General features: G+C 41.3%; 2 protein-coding genes across 3 annotated transcripts; both read right to left on the bottom strand.

Moving 5' to 3' along the window:
- Window positions 1-1,547: 1,547 nt before the first annotated feature.
- adssl (adenylosuccinate synthase, like) lies at window positions 1,548-6,717 on the bottom strand. Its single transcript, XM_019858950.1, has 13 exons — window positions 6,438-6,717; window positions 5,907-6,009; window positions 5,497-5,565; window positions 5,366-5,416; window positions 5,225-5,291; window positions 5,000-5,107; window positions 4,449-4,530; window positions 3,778-3,904; window positions 3,536-3,690; window positions 3,248-3,372; window positions 3,076-3,173; window positions 2,395-2,544; window positions 1,548-2,273 (listed from the first exon to the last, which is right to left on the bottom strand). The coding sequence occupies exons 1-13, from the start codon at window positions 6,657-6,659 to the stop codon at window positions 2,221-2,223; spliced, it is 1,410 nt and encodes a 469-aa protein (XP_019714509.1). The 5' UTR covers window positions 6,660-6,717; the 3' UTR covers window positions 1,548-2,220.
- Window positions 6,718-13,426: 6,709 nt separating this feature from the next.
- Window positions 13,427-26,228, bottom strand: kif4 (kinesin family member 4). 2 transcript variants are annotated; one of them, XM_019858983.1, is made up of 31 exons: window positions 26,131-26,228; window positions 25,943-26,002; window positions 25,359-25,500; window positions 24,267-24,381; window positions 23,987-24,177; window positions 23,769-23,858; window positions 23,144-23,310; window positions 22,828-22,922; window positions 22,585-22,704; window positions 22,097-22,272; window positions 21,930-21,991; window positions 21,705-21,837; window positions 21,481-21,539; window positions 21,285-21,390; window positions 21,052-21,159; window positions 20,692-20,874; window positions 20,286-20,389; window positions 19,772-19,916; window positions 19,451-19,561; window positions 19,290-19,373; window positions 19,063-19,176; window positions 18,736-18,891; window positions 18,535-18,632; window positions 18,207-18,336; window positions 17,720-17,890; window positions 17,501-17,623; window positions 17,356-17,424; window positions 16,878-16,955; window positions 16,561-16,686; window positions 14,040-14,129; window positions 13,427-13,933 (listed from the first exon to the last, which is right to left on the bottom strand). In XM_019858983.1, the coding sequence occupies exons 1-31, from the start codon at window positions 26,145-26,147 to the stop codon at window positions 13,718-13,720; spliced, it is 3,639 nt and encodes a 1,212-aa protein (XP_019714542.1). In that variant the 5' UTR covers window positions 26,148-26,228; the 3' UTR covers window positions 13,427-13,717. The 2 variants fall into 2 exon arrangements, with proteins under 2 accessions (XP_019714542.1, XP_019714549.1); XM_019858990.1 differs by having other exon boundaries at window positions 20,286-20,377.
- Between the last annotated feature and the right edge of the window lie 191 nt (window positions 26,229-26,419).

Here is a 26,419-nt window from a genome sequence, read left to right as displayed (position 1 = left end):
CAATACTGTTAAAGTGATCAAAGCTTACCAATGTGATCCCACATGCGCATATATAAAGCAAAATCTAGGGCTGCAAAAACAGCACTGCAGTTGTACAAAATGTTATTTCCATCCTGGCACCGTACTTAGATGAAATTGGATTTATTTCATGCACTCAACAGATCACGTGCAAGACAAATACATTTATCTGACTTCATCCAGTCTGCCTTTGATTGACTGTCTGTCTCTCTGTCTTCTCACAAAAGTCCATATGAAGTGCAAAGAGCTGAGGCAAGTTGGGTCAATACAATACAGTTGAACTGAAATAGAAAATTAATGGAAATTGTGGGAATGCTGCAGGACAAAAACACGAAAGCAGAGACCGTCACTTCTTGTAAAGGTCCTTTTCAGAAGTCATAAATTGTCAAAATGCAAATCGATTAATGTATATGATACAGATAAAAAGTCCCTTAAAGGTACCAACTACAGTATTCAACTTGTACTGCGGCAATATCTTCAAATGTATTTGTTTTTGCAATTAGGACACAGAGAAAGGCATCCCACATGAAACAAATGAAAAAAAAAATATCCTTACTTGTCGATTTTTAGCTTCAGTTCCACACGCTTGTGCTTATAGTCCATCCAGTGAAGAGAAACGGAAATGATGCTCAAAGAACACCTGTGAAAAAGCTCGACAGGAATTTTAGAAAAAAATGGTAGCCGATTCAGAAATGTGTTGACATTTACTAAGGAAGATGGCGGTAAATAAGAGGAAGGAGGGCGGCCCTGACGACCATGCAATTAGGAGCACTTTATTTTCAATTAAGACATCAACTGTGCGCTCTTCTTTCTATCATTTTTGATGATGCAGACTTCTCGAGGCTGGAAATTGATTGGTTAGCAAACGTCTGCATCTTTGCTCATTTAAGTGAAGGTGCACTAAGAAAAAAAATGCATGAAGAGACCATTTTCCTAATGGTATTGTGTGACAAAACTGAATCTTGCTTTTCGGGGATTTTAAAAGGTAAGCTTTTCTGGGAGGATGCATGTGTGTATTGTTTCTCCGCTCCAATGACAAGAAAACAATATTTCTGAAATTAAGTGCAATTACCCCCTCAGGATTATTAAATACAATTCGAAGGTAAAACTATCGTTAAAACTTGTAAAGGACCAAATTATTCAATTGCAAAAAAAAACAAAAGAAAAAGACATTTACAGTAGTTTCAATTGTAACGATTAACTAAGATCGAAACTGAAGAGTGAATCACTTTTAGTGCAAAAAAAAAATAAATTATGTGTCTGTATTGGGCCTTGGTTGCATTAAGAGAGACGGGACTAAATTACACCTCGGCATCGATCTCCAGAGGAAACCACTTTAGGGTTTAATCTAATTCCTCCAGGCATCGAAAAGCTTTTACACAGAGGGCTTTACACATGAGGATTTGAAAGGAGAAAAATACTGGAAGGGTGAATACTTCTACAGATTTCTTGTAAGAAAACACTGGGCTTTTAAGAAGAATAATTAGGATTATTGGTTTAAATCACTCAAACCAGAAATAAGACCTTTAAAGAGTTTAAAGTTTCCATTTATTGACAATGGCATAAGAAACTTATTTGGATGAACTATTATAAGTCATTCTTTGTTTTTACATTTACATTAACATTTTTTCTTGTCAAAAATTATGGCATGGAAAGCTTTATTTGAAACCATCATTTGTTATATATATTTTTTGTACTAAGGATGATTTCCAAAATCACACTATTCACTCCAACAATCACTGTTACAAACAACCTCAATGTATTTAAAATAGCCCCGGAAAAACTTTTCAGATATTCCATAATAGGTTTTCATGTTGCCATTAATGCGCCCCAGTTAAAAACAAAAAAGTCTGATACTCCTAACAACCCAGTAAATGTGTGAACATTTGTTAAAGGGTAAGCAGACTGCTTTTTTAAAAAAAAAAAAAAAAAAAGGAAAAAAAGGGGTTTAATCACCAGGAGAAGGAATGAGTGGGAAGACCCACTTTTAAAACTTGACACCCTGAAAACACAGAAACATCAGATGGAACGTATAAGTTCACTCGTGAAGGATTACAGTATTGATAGCTGCGAGACAGAAACGTTTCACTTGGATCCTGGCTGGTGAAAGACTTCCATTATGATGGGAGTTAACATCTAAAATGATGGCAAAGCGACATCGTCTTGGCCACAAATATGGAAGACAGCAACTGTGTCCACAGATCAGTACAGTTTGATCATGCTCTCCCTGGACTTGCCCACTCCAACCCACTTCACTGAAACAAGAAGGAACAAAAGGTCATTTGCATTTGACCCGTTTGCCTCGTCAAATAAACGTGTGAATGTGCATCGGCGTCTGTGGCCCTCCTCGGTAATGCAGAACGAGATTTTACAAACCTGGCACTTGCAGAAAGTCCTCAATGAAGTGAATGTAGTTCTGCGCCTGCACCGGCAGCTCGCTAAAACTGCGGGCCGCCTCTGTGCTGCGGCACCAGCCGGGGAAGGTCTTGTACTCCACGGTGACACGCGTCAGAACGTCCATGTTTGCTGCACCATGACCAAAAACCACCCAAGTTTATAAAGGCTCGCTTTGTGACATGCAAGTCAGACAGCAAAAAAAGAGCTCAAAAGGAAAGCATTTAGAATAATAACAATGTATGCACTGAATGGCGTGGTGACAATTTGGCTGAGGATCCAAAGACAATTGAAATGAAATGAAAGACAATTTGGCTGAGGATCCATCGACGCCTTTAATAGCTCCTCCTCATTTAGCATTCATGGACAACAAACAGTGGCGGATTTGCAGAGGCTTAATGTGAATCTAGAAACCATGCGAGGTCGAGTCGCACCAGACATCATGCGGGCGAAAATGCGCACTTCAGGCGACACAGCTTGTGAAGTTGGATTTGAATATATTATTCAAATAGTTGAATAAATACTAAGTTTTGAAATCAATGAATAATGGTGTTTGTTAAATGTGATTCCAATATCTATCAAAATAACGGTGAGTGTTTTTTACATCATTGCCTTGCCCAGCCCTACTGCTGGCAGACATTAATCTGAGGGCTCGTCACTTACCTGGGAAACTTGGCAGAGGTTCCCCGTTGACGTTATAGGCCACGCCCACTTTGATCTCCGCCAGGGTGTCCAAAATGTCCAGTTTGGTCAGGGCGATGCTGCAAATTCAAGGCTCTTGAGTTCAGTTGTGACAATGAAGAGGAGAAATTTCATAGAAGTGACGCGTGCTTACGCGGAGAAGCCGTTGACCATGTGAGCATATCGGACCAGAATCAAGTCCAGCCATCCGCAGCGGCGCTTTCTACCCGTTGTCACGCCAACCTCGCGACCTCGCGATTGTAAAAGTGCCCCTGTCTCCTGTAAGATAAAATGCACTGTTGGCTTGAAGACATTTTAAATAAGGCCTTGTTTTTAGATTCATAGATGTGATGCAGTTTTTAAGGATCCGCAGGAACCCCATCTACACACCGTAATAGAATATATTTTTTTAAAACCAGTCCTCAAATGCATCATGACTCACATTATCTTGCTCTGTTGGGAACGCGCCAACGCCCACTCGGGTGGTGTAGGCCTTGACGACGCCATACACTCTTCCAACGTGTGACGGCGGCACGCCAAGTCCAGTGCACACTCCTCCGACGGTGCAGTTAGACGACGTCACAAAAGGATATGTGCCTGAGTGGAGACATGTCTATTAGCTAAAGGAGCCAAAAACATCTAATACGTCAGCTCGATTAAATCCTCAATCCTCCTGGCACTCACCAAAGTCAATATCCAGCAGTGCGGCGTTTGCCCCCTCCACCAGGATTTTCTTACTGGGGCCAGTAAGAGCTTTGTGCATAAAGTACACACCATCTGTCACTAGAGGGCGAAGTCGCTCTGCATATCCCTGAAGAAATTGACAAATTGAAAGACCCAATAGTAACATGTCTGGAAATTTATTTCTGATCTTACTGGAATCACAAATCAACGACAGTAATATACATTGCTAAGTACAAATAAAGGAGGTAATGATCAGTAACTGAACTCAGAGTGTACCTCGCAAGTTATTTTGAAAAGGTTTGGACAACAAATCTCAACGCCATTTGAAACGAGGGTTCTCAAGACCATACATCAAAACATTTTGTTGGTTTTGGCGCTCCAACTTTACCCACACGACCAATTGAAGTTTACTGTAAAACAGTCACTTACGTACACAGCCGATGACAAACGGTATGTTGAAAACAGGTTCGACTGTACATTCAAAGCGCACAACTCTATATTCATATTTGCCTGTATACACTACCCCACCCCCACCAAAAAAAAAAAAAAAACACACACACACACACACACACAAAAACACATTTGCCTAAAAAGCTACAATCAAATGAAAACGCAAATGATGAACCCCGATACAACAGAGTAAAACTGTGTATGACTCCATCACCTCTCACCTTTAACTGCTCCAGTTCATCTTCAATGTCCACATTCAGGTTTGGATACATTGTCAAGAAATGCTCTGCTAACATGCGGAACCTTAAAAAAAAAAACACACACACACACACACACACACACACACACACACACACACACACACACACACACACACACACACATTCCAGTTAATGCCTTCATTCGTATTCATATAAGTATAAGCGATGCTATGCCAACCAAGATGCCTCGCAGATGCATTATTATTATCATCATTAATAGCGCAAAAAAAAAAGCTAGCAACAAAGCTCTGTATGATTATTTTTCTCTCCAAAGTACATGTTAAAAGTTTGAAGTTATGTTTTACTTTCCAGAATTTGTATTATAATAAAAGAAGTTGATTCTGTACATCTATTAGAGTATTTTTTACAGTTAATAATTAGCCTAGCTTCAGTTACCACTACTACTCCAGAGCAATAGGAACAGACTTTGGCTTTTTCCTCATGTGTGGGGTCTCTGAGTGTTCCAAAACCCCAAACTTGAACCAACTGTATGCATACACACTGCTACTCACTTGTCCTCAAAGACTTTGAAATCTGAGACAAGGTCACAGACACGCAGGCCATTCCGAGCAGCTTTGGAGGAGTAGGCAGGGCCAATACCTTTTTTGGTCGTTCCCAAACTGCAGCAAAGATAAACACGCAACAGTAAATAAAACAAAGTCAATTTAGAAAATACTCCCTCCAGCAGACATGACACATATTCAGGCATCAGTGCTTTAAATAATGAGCAAAATTACTTTTTCCCTTCTTGCTGCTGTCGCTGCTGCTCCTGAATGCCATCGACAGCCTGATGGAAGTTGAAAACTGGAGGTGGACCGAGGGACCCGCAATAAGACACTTTTACATTTAAAAAGACTTCAGACAAAAAATATACTCACCAATGTGTGCACGATCAGAAATCTTGAGTCTATCTTCCCATCCTTGCAATCCTACATGTGAAGGAAAAAAAATGCTTTACTGAACATGACAACTAGTCAAATGCATATTTATACAAACGGTTGAAAACTACCTTTGCCTTTCTTCAGGTTAGATTGTGCCTCTGCAAACAGCCCTGGGAGGTGTATGACAACTCCATTGCCTGCAACATTAAATATTTATATTAAATATTTAGAAGAAATACAGCTACATTTGTGTCAATCTTTTTTACATAACACATGGTGACGCACTGTCAAGTGTCCTGTTTGCTTTTTCTAAAAAAACAAAACAACAACAAAAAAACTACGTATTAGTATGCAGGTTTTATGCTACCAGATTAATGTAGTTTTTCTTTAAAAATTCTCTTTAAAATATTTTTGTCTTCAATGAAGTGTGTTTTGTGTCAGCAATGAAGGGTCGTGGGATTTTTTTTTTTTGTACAGTAGTGTGTTCATCTTCCCTGAAAATTAACGTCAGTCACAATAAATTAGAGAACCAATATACCAATAAAGGAGGTAGCCTTCTTGTTGAGGACGCCACTGGGCAGCAGGTGGAAGTCGTACTCCACCGAGTCAACGACCACAGTGTGACCTGCATTGTTGCCACCCTGGAGAAAAACAAAAATTCAGAGTTCCGATCACGAAGGGTACGTAAACGCCACATCATGCGCAACGGGAACTGAGAAAGCACGCTGTGTTACGTCATTTCATTTCACAGAACCCGTATGGGGGGGGGGGAGCACTTTGTGCAATATGACTTCTACCAAGACACTCTTTGGACAGAGTAGCACTGCGCACAACACGTTTCCCTCAAACGAGGCGGCTTTGATCTACCGTTGAACACATGGTAGCAAACCAGGCTAGCATCGCAGCGTGTCGGAACCTCCGAACGACGTCAGGAATATTTAACCACTGCCTATCCGAAACGACTTTCTCTGGCCTCTACCCGTTTACCGTTTTATTCGTCGAAGGATATATGAATGTCATGTTTCGTTTATGTGTCAAGTGTAATATTGAGTATGAACGCAGCTGGTACCTGACACCTGCACACAATATCCGCATCCATTGCGAGCAGATCCACAACTTTTCCTTTTCCCTCGTCCCCCCATTGAGCTCCGAGCACCACAGTCACTTTGTTCGCAGGCTCTTTCGGAGAACGGAACGGAAACTCCGGCGTGACGTTTTCTCGTGGCCGCTTAACCACCGGTTCCCCGTTCTCTAGTCCATTAGCATTTGGCATGTCGCTGCTGGACGCCATGCTGTTGCCCTCCTTCTGAAAACCGGAATTGCGTTTTACCCGCGTTTATCGACGGGAAATGCGCCTCTTCCGCTCTACCACTAGATGTCGTCTACTAATTCGTTTGTGCAATGTGCGGCGCCATTACTGGCATACGTAACCACGTCTGCCATATTGAGTGTGTCAATTAGGCTCTTAAACAAATGCAAGTCAATGGACCGAACTTCATAAAATGCCTGTCAGGTTTCCGGAAAGATCCGGACAGAATTGGATTCCAGAAACGTGAACCCGAAAAACATTGACAAAAAAGGTTTACGAACAAAAATAGGTCGAAAGACAAACAAAATTCAACAAAGAACAATGGTACAACACCAGGAAAATGAGACAACCAAAAACACTTGCAATAAAGGCAAAGAGAAAGGTCCATCCATCCACCCATCCACCCACCCATCCTTCCGCTTATCCTCACAAGGGACGTGGAGCGTGCTGTAACCTTTCACAGATGTCTTAGGGCAGTAGGCGGGGTACACCCTGAACTGGTTGCCAGCCAATCGAAAGGCACACATAGACGAAGAACCATTTACGCTCACACTCACACCTTGGGACAATTTAGAGTTTTCCATTAACCTGCCACTGTTGGATGGAGGAAATGTGGGAGGAAACCAGAGTACCCGGAGAAAACCCACACAGGCACGGGTAGAACATGAAAACTCCACACACGAAGGTCAGAGCCGGAATCAAATCCTGCACCTCTACACTGTGAGGCCGACGTGCTAACCATTCGGCCACCGGATCGCCGAGGAGAAACTTTGTGATATTTAATGATTTATATAAATGTAAACACAATTCTGTGCTGTGATTGGATCTACCTATCAAGCACACTTCTAATACAAAGAGCATTCTTTTGTTTGAAATGAACTAAATTGCGACACTCAGGTAATCTAAATGTCAGAAAAGCAAATAGATAGATTCACAGGTATGATATCCCCAAGTTTTGTACAGTTTTTCTGCCCCAAAACCCTCTGTTATTCCCGTTGTGGAATATATCAAGAGCAATTTCTGCCACAAACTAAAAAAAAAAAAACATGTCCTTTACATCCCCCAATTGCATGTGTGTGCTTATAATGCCATATTATAGCATGTGTTCAGATCACCTGCCCTGTACTTTATTGTTACCACTTCCTGCAATTGAGTGGCAACCAGTACAGTATGTGGATGCACAGTACAGTATAATTACGATATATTTACTAAAGATATCAGGAATGCATTTGCTTACTCCACATCTCACGATGAACCCCACAGGCATGCTAAACTGTAACTATAGATTTGATCAGAAGTTGGAGAACAAAAATGTCAACACGTTTGCCTCAATCAGCATTTTAGTGTTTTTCATCATCTGATCACAACTATTTCTCTTTCATGACTCTTCTTTCTGCAATTTGCAGACATTTACGAACTTCAGATTTTCTGAAAATTCAAATGATTACCGAGGCAGCCTAAACACCCAAAATAAATTCTATTATAATTGGCTTGTGCACAATGGATGTAAAGATGTACATAGAATACCACACCAAATGTAATACCGGTGACTTGTAAGTAAGAGCAGTGAACGTCTAGGGCCCCTGCATGTTGGGAAATGTTGCGTGCTCTTGCTGTTGCCCGCTCTTGCTGTGTTCTCCACTTTCGTCAACAGGATGCATTAAGCCAGTCGAAAACTCTTTTTGAAGCCCGTGTACTGCAGAGATGAGGTAAATGACGGGACAAGGAAACGGAAGGAAGTCATGTCTCTTTCCTCTCCACACAAAGCTGACTGTATACAGCAAGTGACTCACGTGATTATGGTTAACGATATTCCCCAAAAAATTTTGGGGTGTTTGAGTATTTGTAACAGGGTTGGTACCAAACAGGGCGAAATATATGAAAAATAATGAAGTCAATTGGAGTAACCTGCATCCACACAAATACAGTAAAAGCTCAGAAAGGAAAATATCCAAACTTTATTGGGATATGGTCAACAATCATTCAAGGACAACGCAACGTCTTCCTGCCCTCCTCGCAGGCCTGCAAAGATAATTCATACATGGAAAATGATAATGCAAGAAACTACTCTTTGTTCTGAAGGACAAACACAGCAGTGGCCTACAGAAATGACAGGCAGAAGTTCTCATCACTGGCTGTCAATTCATAGGTCATCACCTTGTGCCCCATTACTCTTTTTTTTTTTTTTTAAATACCCTTTGAACAAATTAGCTCACAGTAATCGCTGTAGTCATCTGTGGTAACTTTCTGCAAGTAACAGCACCTCCACTGGAACTTGATCCAACATCCACATGGAGTTGCTGTTACATCCAGCGAGCACCGAAAGTCTCATCCAGGCAAATCTGTGACGAGACCGAGGCCGCCCTTTCCCGCCACAAACCCAAGAGGAGAGCGGGAGACCAAGCGCATGAAGACCAAAGTTCAAAATTCGCCGAGGTTAAGTCAGAATTTCATCTGCTTTCGACGATGGTCCTCTGGTAGGTGACTTTGACCTGCTAATTTCCTCCTCCCCGTTTTACTGCCTCAAATAGACAACGTCAACCAACAGCGTGGCCAAAGGGCCAAAGCTTGACTAGATAACATTTTATGGTGGCAGTCATGAGGAATCCTGTCAATATGTGAATATAAGGGCGTGTCTAACCCGTGAACTGCAGGCTTTGCACTTCCTGCTGACATTTATGTTTCTCTACAATGTTCAATCGCTTCTATTTGAAACCCTGTGACATGTTACTTCTTTGTCCCGCTCAATATCTTTGATGACGTTGCAGTCAAAAACTCAGTCTGCTGACATTGTTCAAAAATGGTACAATTACTTTTGCTTCTTTGTCGGTTTTGTTTTTTTAATCTGCTTACTTCTCCTTTGAGGAAAACAAACATGATGTATTTAGGGGAAATGCAACTGAAAGCAAATAAATACCGGTAAATCATTCTTTATTTTCAAGAGCTTGTTCTGTTCAGGATAACGAGTGAAGCTACACCATGTGATTTTAAAACAAATGAGAGGCGGGGTAAGCCCTGAAAACTGTTCACAGGCCAATCAATTAAAATAAAATTATAATACATTAATTAAATATTATTTCTGAAATATTACTATGTAGTTTTTAATTTAACATCCTGTGTTACACACGTTTCCTTTCATACAAAAAAAAAATCTCTCATGTTAAAATAATAACAATAACGTTGTTCGTAATCCCTGTGAAGAAAGTAATCAGATGTGTTCACGTTAGTTTGAAATGCTGACAAACGATTTGAGTTGTACTCACCGAGAGGTGTTACATGAGGCCAAAGTTTGGAGTGTAGCAGCGTGTTACCCCACGGCCACATTTAGGCCGCAGCAGTAGGTTAGAGAAACTGGAGAGAAGAAGAAAAAGATGAAGAAAACTGAACAGGCAAGCTCAAGGGTGGACAAGGGTGTAGGTGGTGAAGGAAGAGCTGCCATTTTGGTGTCAAAGTTAGTCATGGCAGAGCAGGAATGACAACCAGGCCGAGGCACCGGTTTAAGATATCAGGGGTTGGTGGGAGGTTAATGATTACAAGAGCTGTAAATATTTGACAGGCCTTGTGCCCTGCCCCTCTCCAACATCCTGATTCCACGCTGACTGACACAGGGAAGGGCCAGCTTCAAGTGCATCTCTTTTGTCCTTGCTGTAAAAAAATCCACTGAACGCCTCACGAGTTCATCCACTGTCAGGAGTCATTTGATGGGCTATCGCAGCTCAGTAGATGTTTGCAAACATGCTATTTTTTTTTTTTTACAGCCACTTAGCATGTGAGTTGAGCCCATGATCCACATTTTTGCTGCGTTGGGCTCTCTTGTACGCCCATGAACGCCCATGGTCAATTGGGGGCACGACATCATATCAATTTAAAGTGACCTGTGATCACTGAGCACAATAAATTGATGAGATTGTGTTGGGTGGGGGTAGGGGGGGGTGTTTGATGGAACCTCTAAAGTTGAACACGATCTCCTCTGTGACGGTGGTTTGACTTCCAAGTTATTCTAATAAAACGACAAAAAAAAAACACTATTTACACTATTAAAGTTGATGAGCATCAATTAATTGATTAATCGACAATTAAGCAGTTTTCAAATTCATTGATGATTATTTTATATCATCAAAACCATTCATTTTCGATAGGATTGTCCTTGTCACAGGTGAGATGGGATCCATGCCTGTGGGGGAGAGATGGGGTACACCCTGGACTGGTTGCCAATCAATCGCAGGCTTGAAACAACTTTTCACATTCACTTTCACACCGGTGGACAATTTAGTCTTCTATGAACCTAACATGCATGTTTTTCAATGTGGGAGGAAGTTGGAGCGCAAGCACCAACATGCAAATTCCACAGAGATTCCAACCTTGAGGCAGACGTCGTCATCACTATTCCGCCGCGTGAAATAGAAATAAAATCAAGTAAAACCACTCAAAAGAATGAGGGTAATCCTTTAGATCAATAATTCCAAATAGGTAGGTTGAGATCGAAAAGTCGGTCATGGAGCCATTTTGGGTCGATCACTTGTATAAAGGTTTCAAACGGCGCGCAATTAACTAGTTTGCTCGGGGATGTGGAAATATGTTGTTGTTGTTTTTTAGAGCCCAAAAAGCCACGAATGACTAAAACACACTCGCTGTAAAATGATGAGTCAACACAAGATTTTACAGTTGCACGAGTTCAAGGTGTGTCTCAGCTATTAATATTAAACGTGTCAGATGAGCGCCTGCAGCCTAAGATTGAGTTGTTATCAGATGACACAACAAATAAAAAGTCTCCACCAAAGTCATAACGAAACAGAATGTATATTGTCATAAACAGGAGACTGTGTTTCTATCTTCAGGGTGGATGAAGTCAACGGTTCAAAACAAAAGCAGCAAAGCTGGAGCTTAAACACCGAGGCAAATTTGAAATGTTTTCCTTCAAAGTGAAGTCATATTTACACATTCTTGTAAATATTCATTCATATTCTCGGGGTTATCTTATCTTTAAGTTCAAGGCATGGCAATGCTTTGAGTGCAGAGTCCAACGCCTTGAGGAGAGGGATTATGTGCACAGCAATAATGTGTGACGCTGATAAATCACTGTCTTTCACCTTTGGATTGATGGTCATCATTTCAGATGCAATTTACACCAGATAACACCAGTAACTTGCTGAGCAGGTCACATGTGTCACTCCAATCAGAGCTGTTCTCAATGAGCTCATTTTTTCCAAAAGGAAACAAGATATAGTTAGCAGTGGCGTACACCCGCATCACATCAGTAAGTCTGTAATTTTCTGAGCAATGAGCAAATGTGCTTAACAGGCACTGTATGGTGGTCTGCTGTGTACAAGACAGATATTTACTGTGTATCTTATCTAGCAATGCATAGGTGAAAAGATTTGTGTGAGATCCCTGGCATGAATGTTCAATACTGTATGAGGACTTTCGCCGATATGTCATGTCAAACTTACAATACATTACATCCTGATTTATATAGCGCTTTCACAACAGTTGCAGCTGTAACAAAGCGCTTCACAAAACAGTTAACATAAAGTCAAATAATAAACACAACACATAACATAAAAACACGGACAGTCGTGCAAACTTAACCGCCTTTCCCTCATGCGCTCTGTCATTTGAAGGAGTTCTAGATGAAAGAGGAGAGAATCAAAAGTGTCCTTTCACCTTACACTTAATCATTACAATTGCTATGAAAAGCAAAGGGAATTCATGACACCTGCAGTTCACTCTAAGTATTTCAAACACTGTACTTAAGAGTTGATGGTTTGAGTTAATATAACAAGTTTCAAGGTTACGGTGGTGCAGCAACCAAACTTTTTGGTATCTGTGGTCTCACAAAACTCAGCACTTGGTCACAACTTGAAGGTGCGATATCTTAAGTGATGGTTATTTTAAAAAATAGTTTAATTTCATTCTATCTACAACAGCTAATAACAGATGTTCTCTTTAGCTGTGTGCAAAGTGAAAGTGATTCATGGAAAAATTATCACAGTCGGATTGAATTGTGTTTAAAAAGGCGTAGATAGATACTACCGGTGCATAACTTTGCCGGAGAGCAAGCAGGATAACGGATGTAGAAATGAAAGGAATATTCAAATGTAAACAAACTAATCAAAATTTGGAAGATATAGACTTAAACCTTTGCCTGCAAATAATAAATAGTCAGTGAGCCTCATTAAGACATACAGTACCGGTATATGTACTGCATGCAAACTGATCTTTTGCTCAGTCAGTGATCAGAACACATTACACAGCAATGACAAAAAAAACGACATCTGAGTGGATATGTTTTAAAAAAAGTGTATGTTGCTTTTGTCAGAGGTATAAATTCATTGAAATAATGTTTTGTTATTGTGGTTGCAGTGATGTACGATATAACTGAACCATAAATGACTCATGCTTTTTTTTTCCCCCTTTCCACGCCTAGGAAATACATGAGGAGCAGCTTTCGGTATGATGCAGTCCAGTTCTGCGCCACTGTACGCTCCAAACGTATTATTAAATGAATCCCTCAATCAAAACTGAATTGCACTGTATTTTGTTTAGATACTACTGCATTATAGTGTACTGTACTAGATTCACTTACTCTGTTGCCCGTACTAAATATTCATTTCGGAAAAAAAAAAAGTTAGGGTCTAGTTTTTCAATGCTAGTCAAAAACAAGTCATAAAAAGGAGACTTGAACAAATTATGAGATCACAAAAAAACCCTGAACATTATTAAGAATCAAAAATAAACCAAGATTTGACCCGTTAGATTTTATTAACCTTTGTCGCTAAAAGTACAAGTTGATCAAAAAGATTTAAAAAAAATCCTCCACTGGAAGTCCAAACCTAAGGCTAAATTCCTTGAGTGCTCATTGTTACATGACATCCCTCCTCAAATGTGCAGCTTTCTCGATCATCTCATTGTGCAATAAGAAGTCCATAACTGGACACTGCTCACAGTCCATTTTGCTACCCACAAAATCAAACGGCGAGATTGCAAGTCACATATAAAAGGACGGATCACATTCACAAAGACATATGTAACTTATATAACTAAATAGAAGTAGAAGATTCCTCTGTGATTGGAGTGCAGCCAGAGAAAAAACTGTTCTGAAAACTTGTCAGGAGTCGTTTCTTCTTCTTGAGGATTCTTATTGTAGTTCTGTCTTCCTCCTGATCCACATCCTGGTCCTCCTCTTTTAAGATAGGCTTGCGTACGAGTTTTAGGTCTGTGGTGTCGTGCCCCATGTCTCCCATTTCCTCTAATACCTGAAAGAAAGATTACATCAATCATTTACAAGTGTGTTTGTGTGTGTGGTACTCGTTTTCATCAACCTATGATGTGTAGCTGAGGTTTGAGATTGCAATCACTGACCTTCTTTGTTGGTGTGCAAGATGGCGGATTGAAGAACGTGGTGTCTGGACTGGCAGAGTCTCTTGAAACATTTTCGCTCAGGCTTTCATCCTGGAATAAAATACATGTATAAGGGAAATTATTGCATAAACACACCTAAGAAAGATTTTGAAAGGTTTAAAAAAAAAAAAAAAAGCCAGCGTGGCCCAGTACTAAGGTGGTTAGCACGTCGACCTCACAGTGCAGAGGTACCGGGTTCAAATCCAGCTCTGCCCTCCCTGTTTTGGAGTTTGCATGTTCTCCCCGGGCCTGCGTGGGTTTTTTCCGGGTACTCCGGTTTCCTCCCACATTCCAAAAACATGCATTGCAGGCTGATTGAACACTCTACATTGTCCCGAGGTGTGATGTGAGCGTGGATGGTTGTTTGTCTCTGTGTGCCCTGCGATTGGCTGGCAGCCAGCTGGTTCAGGGTGTCCCCCCGCCTACTGCCCGAAGACGGCTGGGTTAGGCTTCAGCAACCCCCGCGACCCTTGTAAGGATAAGCGGATCCGAAAATGGATGTATGGATGGAAAAAGAAAGCCATATCAGTGTGTGTATGTATGTATTATATAAATAAAATGTTAAGCTAATCAAATGTCAAATGCCTTCACAAAACAGTAATTTAAGAGTAGGTTGACTATTGTGACAGTGGATTATACTGGTCAAATAATTTGTTCCTCTTTGGGTAACTTAGTACCAAGAGGTTACAGAGTGTTGCAGGTGCACCCAATGTTGAGTTGCGGGAGTGTATTATCACTGTATCAAGACAAACCTCAGCAACAATCTGCTCGTCCATGTTTTGACATTTCACGTGGTCACACTGGCAGTTCTCACTGCACGTCATCTTCCCTTTACGGCAACGACAGTGCTTGTTGCTACAGCAGCCTTTGCAGGAACACTAAAAAAAACAAACAGGGGGAAAAATATAAATAAATAAAAATACGCATTGACTTTTTGATGTAAGTGATCACATTGAAAGTCACATGATTACGTCACTTTTCTGACTTTACAGACATGCAGACTAATGCATAACCTCTTTGTGAAAGCATTCCCTGAAAGCACCCTCAAAGCAATTAAGTCAGTCCTTACCCCTGTTCTCGGTTTCCTGGATGTCCTGCGTGCCTTCTCCGGTTTCTCTGGATGCCAGTCATCTTCTTCCTCCTCTTTCTGTGAGGGGGGGACAAAACAAAAAACTAAATCTTCACTATGGCTAAAACTCATTTTATGATCACTTAGATGTTACCCATCATTGAGTGAGTTCCTTGCCAGTTGAAATCATTATACATCATGGCAGTAGCCATTAGATTGGAAGTCAGCAGAGCAGACACTCTGCCAAGAAGAACAATCCCAATTTGGCTCATCGCCATATTGTACACCCTCCTCCTATAGCGAAGTTTTCTTTGAGGGATTAGCCACTTCGAAGTTGGAACAATGCGTCGGAAAACAAATAAAAATAATAATCTGCTCTAAAATTCCATACCCCAACTCTATACAAAATTCCCTTGAAAGCATTTTTTCTTTTGCATCATTTCCTTAATAACAACCTGGAATAAAATTGTGCACTTACCTGTCTATACTCCAACACCAGGTTTTGGTTCTGCTCGCACAGAACACGCAGTTTGTGGAGCTCCTCATCCTAAGGCGAGGAATCCAATTATTCAGGAATGCTTGCGCATTTTCTTTTTCACAATTCTGACTGTGCAGGGACTAACCTGAACTTTGAGACGCTGCAGGAGCTCTTTTTCCTTTGTGTTGTTCTCTTCATCTCTCTGCTTTGGTTCATCTGACTCTCGACAAATAGGTTTGTTCTGGAGTTGATTGAGGAGACACTGAACCTGCGGGCCACCTTAAAAAATTTTTGAAAGGTTTTAAAAAAAAAAAAAAAGCCAGCGTGGCCCAGTACTAAGGTGGTTAGCACGTCGACCTCACAGTGCAGAGGTACCGGGTTCAAATCCAGCTCTGCCCTCCCTGTTTTGGAGTTTGCATGTTCTCCCCGGGCCTGCGTGGGTTTTTTCCGGGTACTCCGGTTTCCTCCCACATTCCAAAAACATGCATTGCAGGCTGATTGAACACTCTACATTGTCCCGAGGTGTGATGTGAGCGTGGATGGTTGTTTGTCTCTGTGTGCCCTGCGATTGGCTGGCAGCCAGCTGGTTCAGGGTGTCCCCCCGCCTACTGCCCGAAGACGGCTGGGTTAGGCTTCAGCAACCCCCGCGACCCTTGTAAGGATAAGCGGATCCGAAAATGGATGTATGGATGGAAAAAGAAAGCCATATCAGTGTGTGTATGTATGTATTATATAAATAAAATGTTAAGCTAATCAAATGTCAAATGCCTTCACAAAACAGTAATTTAAGAGTAGGTTGACTATTGTGACAGTGGATTATACTGGTCAAATAATTTGTTCCTCTTTGGGTAACTTAGTACCAAGAGGTTACAGAGTGTTGCAGGTGCACCCAATGTTGAGTTGCGGGAGTGTATTATCACTGTATCAAGACAAACCTCAGCAACAATCTGCTCGTCCATGTTTTGACATTTCACGTGGTCACACTGGCAGTTCTCACTGCACGTCATCTTCCCTTTACGGCAACGACAGTGCTTGTTGCTACAGCAGCCTTTGCAGGAACACTAAAAAAAACAAACAGGGGGAAAAATATAAATAAATAAAAATACGCATTGACTTTTTGATGTAAGTGATCACATTGAAAGTCACATGATTACGTCACTTTTCTGACTTTACAGACATGCAGACTAATGCATAACCTCTTTGTGAAAGCATTCCCTGAAAGCACCCTCAAAGCAATTAAGTCAGTCCTTACCCCTGTTCTCGGTTTCCTGGATGTCCTGCGTGCCTTCTCCGGTTTCTCTGGATGCCAGTCATCTTCTTCCTCCTCTTTCTGTGAGGGGGGGACAAAACAAAAAACTAAATCTTCACTATGGCTAAAACTCATTTTATGATCACTTAGATGTTACCCATCATTGAGTGAGTTCCTTGCCAGTTGAAATCATTATACATCATGGCAGTAGCCATTAGATTGGAAGTCAGCAGAGCAGACACTCTGCCAAGAAGAACAATCCCAATTTGGCTCATCGCCATATTGTACACCCTCCTCCTATAGCGAAGTTTTCTTTGAGGGATTAGCCACTTCGAAGTTGGAACAATGCGTCGGAAAACAAATAAAAATAATAATCTGCTCTAAAATTCCATACCCCAACTCTATACAAAATTCCCTTGAAAGCATTTTTTCTTTTGCATCATTTCCTTAATAACAACCTGGAATAAAATTGTGCACTTACCTGTCTATACTCCAACACCAGGTTTTGGTTCTGCTCGCACAGAACACGCAGTTTGTGGAGCTCCTCATCCTAAGGCGAGGAATCCAATTATTCAGGAATGCTTGCGCATTTTCTTTTTCACAATTCTGACTGTGCAGGGACTAACCTGAACTTTGAGACGCTGCAGGAGCTCTTTTTCCTTTGTGTTGTTCTCTTCATCTCTCTGCTTTGGTTCATCTGACTCTCGACAAATAGGTTTGTTCTGGAGTTGATTGAGGAGACACTGAACCTGCGGGGAAGAAGTGAAGAAACAAATGCTGGAGACAAAGAAGATTTTAAAAAATAAAATGTATAAAAAAAACACAACAAAAAGGAGGATGAGTACTTTGTCTTGATGCCTCTGCTCTAATTCCACAAGCTGCTGCTGGTGCTCCATGTCCATGGTGGACATCACCTCTCGCTCATCAGCCAACATTTTGCTCAGGTCTTGTCCATTGGCTTTCTCTTGATGGAGGTCACTCTCCAGCTTGGCTGCAACCGTCTTTGCCGACACCAGCTGAAGAAGAAAAACACGCTTTTTAAAAATTTTCTTTTTAAATACATTTCTCACTCAAGACAGATATTAAAAAAAGAGAATAAATACCAAGCAAGAAATGGCAGACCCCCCCCAGCAAAAAACATTCAAGGACATTTGACACCTAAGGGGAATTTCATGATTACATAAATCCTGAAAACTAAATTATAGTCTGATAATAGAAGTTATTACATTATGCAAACAAATGTGTCCTCATTGAAAGGACACGAGGACATTTTGTACAGGTTAATGCCTGCGTGTATTGTTTTATTTTCGCTCCCCAACCAGCAAGCCTCACCTCCGCCATCAGGACTCTGACCGCACACTTGGCATCAACAATGCTTGTGATGCCATCTATGCGCTGTTTCAGACGCCCCTCGGTGTCTGCGGCAAGGACCTTCTGCTGAAGGTCAGCTATCTGGGCATTCCTGTTCAAATAATGAATGGCACTCTGTTAAATAGCAAATCGGTCATAAATTAAATAAATTCGAGTCGTGTTTACATGGAGCAGCAAACATCCTGTTTTGCGCATCTCCTCGGGGGCGTCACTTGAGACTAAATAGTTCTGATCCAATGAACAGATTTGTAGTTCATTTTTCACTGATTCCGTTTCCCTGACGACTCACCTGAGTTCCATTTCTGTCTTCAAGTTCTCCACTTGTTTGGTCAGAGGTGTCTCCAGCGCCCCCTGGGTCTCCAATTCAGAGATGAGTAGCGTCCGACGCTTTACGGAAAGACGACACCGGATAATATAGTAAATGCATCTCAAAACAAAACGGGAAGTCACATAAGGACATCTAACCCCACACAAGGGATTTATAACTCACCCTGATTTTGGCAGCGGGTCGCTCGCCGGCATCAATCTGCTGCTTGAGCTGCGTTATCTCCTGAGCCAAGACTTTCCTGTCCTCCAGAAGGTCGTTAAGGTGACGCCGGGCTTCTTCTGTGCTAACCATAACCTCGACCTCACTGAGAAACCAATTCTGATCACATGAAGAAACACATCCCGTGGGCTACATTAACTACGGGGAAAAGACACATGCAGTGTAGTATCGATACAGAACGAAGGAACACTTTACTCCAATGATGAGCGGCAGCAATGATTTCATCAAAGATGTTAGTATCATCACAAAATGTTGAGGAGCAAATACTACCTTCACTCTGACAGCAGCGACCTCCATCCCTCTGTTCTGAGAGTCTTTACGTTTCTCTACGACTTCACTTCGTTTCTGCAGAGCAACTTTCAGTCGCTTGTTTGCAGCTGCAGCCTGTTGGTCAAACCATTCACAGTTGCTGTTCAGTTATCCGAAACACGTTAACTGAATGTGTAATTTTGTGCAGCCCACACATGGGAAATTGCACAGTAAACAGCAAACTTCACCTCCTCCGTTTTCCGACGCAGGACACTGGCCTGTTTCTGAAAATCCCTCTCGAGTTTAAGCAACTCATATTGACGTTTACGATCCTGTAAAAAGTAGACATTATTTTTGATTAAAATGTGTGATCATCCTGGCACTATGGCAGACAATCCATGTACTGTACCTTTTCTTTCAGTTGAAGCACCTCTCTGTCCTTTTTACTCTTCCAGAGTCTGAATTTCTCTGAGTCATCCCTCATCTGCCTCATTAGCTGTGTACGCTGGGACTTCATCGCCTGCAGGGACAATATATTAGTTCACTTTTGGACCATGAGAAATTGAGTCACTTAATTAAAAAAAAATTTTTTTTAAATAAAAAACAAACCAAAAAAAAACGCACGACTTCCATCTATTGCCATTTATGACAATGAAGCAGCACTATATATGATTGCAATACTATACCGCAGACCCCAATGAGTTGATGTTTAGTGTGTGTGTTAATTCACCTGTATTTCCTGCATGAGCTTGCTAACTTTCTGAACAGAAGACTCTTTGAGTTTGAGCATTTTTGACTGTTCAAAAAGCTTCTTCTTCATGTCAACCAGCTGGCCCTCCAGCTCCTGCAGGCGCTTTCTGCGCTGTTCGCTCAGCCTACGGGAGAAGTGTGCAAGTCAGATGAGGATGGAAGAGTGGGAGAGTCTTAACCCATCACGAAAGCCACTGTCCCACTGAGGAGCAAACAATTAGCAAAATGCACATTCAGGTCAGAGATCTTCAGGGGTGCGTTCAAGGTTGCAAATATTTGCAAAACATTCGCCAGATGTTCGCCAACAGTTTTGGTGAGTTTTCTCATTGCAAGGCAGTTGTTCAAAATTTCCTGGAGACAAGAAAAGTACGGGCGAGAATGCAACATTTGCTGCCTTTTAAAAACATTCGCCGCTCAGTGAGATAAGGGCTTTCAGGATGTGAAAATGTAATGCCTTTGGATAAATATCCCCGGTGGCCCATCTGAAAGCGTACTTAGCGTGGTTGGTGTCTTTCTTTGCGGACTGAAGTGCCAAAACAAGCTCCTCTTTCTCCTTTTGCAAAGAATTCACAGCCATCTGCAGATCCTGCATATTATTCTATGGGTTAAATGTCATATGTCAAATTTTGATGTGATCTTTCCCAAAAGTATAAAAGTGAAAAAAAATAAAATAAAAAAAACACAAAATCATACACTGTGTGAACACTCTCCCCCCTTCCAACTTTAAAATGCAGAATGACATCACCAGTCGATCAACTTCTCTCACCTGTTGCTCAAAGTATAAAAGTGAAAAAAAAAAAAATAAAAAAAAAACACAAAATCATACACTGTGTGAACATTCTCCCCCCCTTCCAACTTTAAAATGCAGAATGACATCACCAGTCGATCAACTTCTCTCACCTGTTGCTCTGACTGCACAGACTCCAGCTGGCTATCATTCTGGCACATCTTCTTGACCAATGCCTCCTTCAAGCTCAACACTTTGTTCAGCTCGATCAGCTCTTTTGACAGTTGGGCCTGTTGCAGCGCATGATGGGCTGTGAAGCCATCGAGTGAGTTCTTGCCAGCCGTTGCATTGCTTTCCTAATGTGAAAAGGTGGGTGACACAGTGTACTTTCCATTTCGAAAACACCGGGGGGAAAAAAAACAGGTATTCTTTGAAAAGCACAAATTAAGGTTATGGAATAAAAACAACACAGAATATTTTTATAGGGAGGAGAGGGAGAAACAAAAAAATATATATATACTGTATCTACTTACGGCTGCGGACTCGTGTACTCCATTTGTACAGCTCGTGCCCAATCCATCTGGTGCGTCTGCTCCTGCAGCCATGGCATCGATAGAGGCGGCAATGCCAGCACTCTCGCGCTTAGAGGGAGAAAAAAAAATTCGAACTTATTAAACTTGGTTTTAGATCCTTCTCTTTCACCAATTTTCTGAACACAAGAAAATTACAGTATGTTTATGTTTGTGGTTAGTGGCGATGTTCATACCTTGAGCTCCAAGATAACATCTTGCAGGTTCTTCATCACCTCAACGTTCTCCTTCAACTCCTGATCCTCAAGTGTCTCCAATACTTTTTCAAGATCGACTCTGCAGCTGTAATATTGATCAAGCACATCCTTGAGACATCTACAAAATAACTCGAGTCAATGAATGAAAATACACAATATAGATTGAAAATCTTACGCTGCATGGCGCTGCAGTTGTTCGAGTTTGCTTTGCAGTTTCTCATTTGTTTGTTCAGTCTATAACAAAATACAGGCCAAAAAAAAAAAAAAAAAAAAAAAATCGGGATTTTTCTTAAATACACAATGAAAAAATGTCCCAAATTAATCACATTTTATGCAAATTCACTGCAACAGTCTCCTGTTAATTGGTCGGCAACCTTGGAGATAACTTTCTTCACTCACCATAATGATCTTCTCAAACATGAGAGCGGTTTGTATTGCCGTTTCACTCAGCTCCTTGCTCAATTTGCTGTTCTCATCCTGCAGACTGCGGTTCTGTTCCACTAACCTTTTCACGTTCTCGCCAGACTCTGGCCTGTGTGGGAGGGGGAAAACATGAGCAGAACTGAGTAAACATGAGCTTTTGTCAAGCAATATCCATCATGACACAATTCCGCTCCTGCTTACCCAGAGAGCACTGGTGCCACTCCTCCACGGGCATGAAGAAGCATCACCTGCAATTCCTGAACCTGTGGACAAAAAGACTGTTAGGACTCTCACTCAATGGCCACCACATTGGCCATTTGCAAGGGGTCCGAATGTCTTGTGTACTATGTGTGCTGCTTTCGGTGCACCTGTTGCTTTAAACGGCTCATTTCTGCCACTCTGGGGTCGAGGTTAACAACAGGCTTGTTTTTTATTTTCCGAGCTCGGTCAGCATATCGCAGCGTGTTGATGGTCTCCTCCAAGTTCGAGTCTGCAGGACTGATGCACGCGATCATCAGTGTGTGACTGTTGCCTCCAAGGGAATCTGGTCACACACAACAAATAGGTCATTTATGTTTATGTACTGTAGGTTATCTGTGAATGTGGCTGTAAATTTCATAGTTATTTCTGTCACTTTTTAAAATGTTAAAGAAATGCATTTTTAGTTTAGGAAAAACAAATTGCCAACTCAAATGCTTCCCTTGTTGAGTGAACACAATTGGAAGATGAAAAATATAAGTGTCAATTAAGCCAACACGGGCATTATGGATATCACTGGTTCCAAATATTTGCAGAGAGATCCGAAGGTCCTCAAAGGGAGGATATTTTCTGACGCTGAAAAGAAATCAAAGCCTACCTTGTAACAGGCGCGTGATTTTGGAGTCTCTGTAAGGGACAAAGGCATTTTTCTTGCTTTCATCCCCTAAGGCACTGATCACATTACCCAAAGCCAAAAGGCCTCGATTGATGCTGATGCCTGAGAATGAAAATGTTATTGGGGACACAATCTGAAGGCACAGTCATTTTATTCTACAGCACACATCCCGAGGTGACTATCTAATTCAAGGTTACGCTAGGCAGAGGCTTCAAGGTGTTGTACCTTCCTTTAAACGATCCCCCTCCGCTTTGGTTTTTTTCTGCCTCTCTGATCCAGCCAGATCCACAAGGTGCAGTTTGGAAACAACCGAGTCGGCTCTGCAAAGATAACATAAAAGATGCAATTTTTTAAAAACCCAGTTGAATAATAGTCAGAGTCATCTGTCATTCTTCAAATATAAATCCAGCCCTTGATCTAGACTCGTGATTGAGTAAATTGTGTCTTGCACCTGTCCAGGTAATTTAAAATCTGAAGTGAACAACATACGGATGAACAACTGTGACTGAGAATCAAACAAAACAATCAAAATGACACTGACTTGTCTTTCCCTTTGCGCTGTTCCAGTGTGATGGTGAAGATGGCATGCGAGCGTGACGAGGCCGCGTTCATCGCCGTGGAGCCCACAGTGCGAGCGGAGTTGCCCAGCTCCAGGCAGCTTACCATCTCCTGAGCAGAGACCACCTGCTTCTCAGTTAGCCCAACAATCTGGAAATGAACATGAAAGACATGACTTTCAGACAAACAAAACATAGCTACAGTAATCCCTCGTTTATCGCGGTTAATGGGGACCAAAAGCACCCGCGATAAACGAAAATCCGCGAAGTAGCGACCAATTAACATATACAGGGTAAAAAAAAAAAAAAAAATTATATATATATATATATTTTTTGAAGTCCGCAAAAAGTCCGGAAACGATCCGCGAGAAGCTGCAAAACAACACTGAGTCACATATACAGTACTGTACTCGATGTATATTAAAAAAACAAAAACAAAAACAAAAAAAACTTTTTTTAAAATATGTTTGAAAAAATCCACGATGCACTGAAGCCGCGATAAACGAACCGCGAAATAGCGAGGGATCACTGTATTGGAAATTATTATTATTGGAAATTGTCTGTTACCACTTGACTAAAAACTTTTGACGAAGGGTGTCCAACATTTACCTTGATACCTTCTTTGGGGTCTTCCCTGATGTTCATAGCAGGTTTATCTTTAGAGGTACATAACAAATCCAAAACATCCTCATTGTAGATCTGTGATTAGAAAAGGAAACCAAAAATGGCTGTGTTAAAAAAAAAAAAAAAAAAAAACAAAAAAAAAAAAAACACATTTCCGAACATCAAAGAAATCTCCATTCACACAAACACAAAAAAGTCCCAACCTCCAGATATGATACTCCCATGCAGAATTCACAGTCTGTCCTCTTTTCTTTTTCCTCAAAGATGGTTCTGATAACTCGTGGAATAACGCCGACAGAGGGATCATTCTCTTGAGCCGATGTGTACGCTCCCCCCATAGAGTAGGTCTTTCCAGACCCTGTCTGTCCATATGCAAGCACGGTGGCGTGGTAGCCTACAAAAGAAAAAAACATGACTCTAAACCTCTTGGCTGATTTGGTAATTTTCTCCCCCTTAATTTAATTTTTTTAAAGATGCAGTTACCTTTAAATAGCCCACATAATAAAGGGGACACAGCAGTACTGAAGACCTCTTCCTGCTCTACAGTGGGATCAAATACATAGTCATACGTGAACGCCTTCTCTGTGCCAACCACCACCTGGGGGGGACGAAAATAAAAAAATTAGACGCCTCCTAGCGAGAAAGAATTTTGAACAATGCTCCCATAGATTCACCCTGCAAATCTATGATCCCTGCCCACCAAATTGGATGAGCTTCTCACAAGCGCCAGCACTTGACAAGTCTTCACACATTCTGCCGCTCTGTACTGAAACTTGGCTCAATGAACGCATGCCAGACGCCGCGCTACACCTGCCCGACTTCCATCTTCACCGTGCAAAACAAGCCATGGAGCTCTTAGGCGAAACATAAGGTGGCGGAATATACTTTTACATATACAAAAAAAAGGTGTTCTGATGTCAGCTATCTTAACACAATATGCTGTCACACAATCCTCTGCTGGTATAAGTGGTTTTACCACTAGTCCTGAGGTATGCTTTGTAGCTTGATACAGCTACAACTGTCAGCGAGTGAACATGCAACAGGCACGCACACACCTAGAATCAATGCTAAATGAATCGCAAAAGTGAAAAAACTCAGTCCATAAGTACAAATTGTCCTGTGCAGAGCGTACTAATTTTACAGAGTACAGTCACATTCTTAATGATTAGCATGTCTGCCTCACAGATCTGAGGTTTAATTTGAATCTCGGCTCAAGCATTCCTGTGTGGGGTTTGCATGTTCTGTGGGTTTACTCCAGCTTCCTCCCACAATCCCCCCAAAAATGCATGTCAGGTTATTTGAAGACTCTAAACTGTCCGTGGCTGTAAGTATGGTTGTCTATAAGGGCAAGCGACCATTCCAAGGTGTACAATGTCTCTTACCCAAAAGTGACCAAAATAGCCCCATGACCATCATGAGTACAAGCGCTACAGACAACGAATGGATGGTGATCATGTCTGGTGTTTCACTGTGAATATTCTTTTATGAGTCATGATTACAATCAGGCTCAGTACATGTCATTGTACCACTAACATAAAAATTTAATATATCGCTCATAAAACTTCGAATACAGACCTGTGGTTCTCCAGGCACAAAGGTGAGACAGCACTGACATCCCTCATTGATTTCTTTTGACACTAAAGGACGACAGCGCAAGGCGACCCGTACTGGTATCACCTTTGCATCCTCGTTGGTCATGATGGAGACTTTAGATAATCTTTAAAAACACACAAGAGGCCATTGAGTTAGGATATCGTTCTAAATGGGAGACATCGATTCCCTCGCATTGTGATACATCATGTTAACTACTGAAGGAGGCCATATTATCATCGGGGAGAAAAATAGTGGCAATTATACAAATAATTATCCCAACAGAAAAATAAAGCAGTTAGATATCCAAGCATTAAATACAAACAAATACAATATACTTACGACAATTTTTATATATTTTTAACCTATTAAGTCGGGGGTGAAAACGGGATGCTTGTCTTTTCACACATTTTTCACAACCGTGATGATAGTCATTACTTTAGTGAATGAATTTATGTATAAACGTTTTCCTGTGTTTTTAAATGGAAAAGAGAGAGGAAAAACAGATCACTTGTCACTTGTGGCAGTGCTGGTGCTGAAAAAAACACAAGACAATAACTTTGCATTACCTCTCCGCTTCTTCTCCAGCGACGCTTGAAAGTTTCACGGAAATTCTCCAACAGATACGTCTAAAGATGTCAGACAACCAACCAAACCTTCACGAAACGAAAGTCTACCATGAAATTATTCTGAATCATCGAAATATTATTAATCCAAGTAAATTGGCCAGTGCCTTTGAACTGGGTGCAGTTCACACCCGCGACTTTCAAACATCAAGCTCCGCCCCTTTTTTCTTCTTCGTGGTTTTCTTCTTCTCTTAAAAATGAGGCAGAATAGGTGCCGCTTTGTTTCACGACTGATACTAAACGGTCAAGCGGAAAAAGACAGCTTGTCTTCCCTGTAAAATCACAAGCATCTGATGTTAAAAATTTCTCAGAATAAAGACATTCAGGCTCCAGCACGCCCGCGATCCTTGTGAGGATAAGCAGATTTGAAAATTTCACAGCCCTGGTCTTTTTTGGGAATTCTAAATATTTTTAAAAGGG

Source organism: Hippocampus comes, unplaced genomic scaffold (genome assembly GCF_001891065.2).
Source record: "Hippocampus comes isolate QL1 unplaced genomic scaffold, H_comes_QL1_v1.1 scaffold66, whole genome shotgun sequence".
Taxonomy (NCBI): domain Eukaryota; kingdom Metazoa; phylum Chordata; class Actinopteri; order Syngnathiformes; family Syngnathidae; genus Hippocampus; species Hippocampus comes.
Note: the sequence above shows the minus strand (reverse complement) of the source record. Positions and strands in the feature narration are given on the sequence as shown.

What these genes read in the sequence shown, in the direction of transcription:
- adssl (XM_019858950.1), bottom strand. Translation starts at nt 6,659, where the DNA reads ATGGCGTCCAGCAGCGACATGCCAAATGCTAATGGACTAGAGAACGGG. An exon ending in ATGAACTGGAGCAGTTAAAG is followed by an intron (nt 3,905 to 4,448) that starts GTGAGAGGTGAT and finishes CAATTTCTTCAG; the next exon opens with GGATATGCAGAGCGACTTCG. An exon ending in GGACTTTCTGCAAGTGCCAG is followed by an intron (nt 2,274 to 2,394) that starts GTTTGTAAAATC and finishes TTCTTGTTTCAG; the next exon opens with TGAAGTGGGTTGGAGTGGGC.
- kif4 (XM_019858983.1), bottom strand. An exon ending in CCAGGAAACCGAGAACAGGG is followed by an intron (nt 16,687 to 16,877) that starts GTAAGGACTGAC and finishes TGTTTTTTTTAG; the next exon opens with TGTTCCTGCAAAGGCTGCTG. An exon ending in CTTGCACACCAACAAAGAAG is followed by an intron (nt 13,934 to 14,039) that starts GTCAGTGATTGC and finishes TCTTTCTTTCAG; the next exon opens with GTATTAGAGGAAATGGGAGA.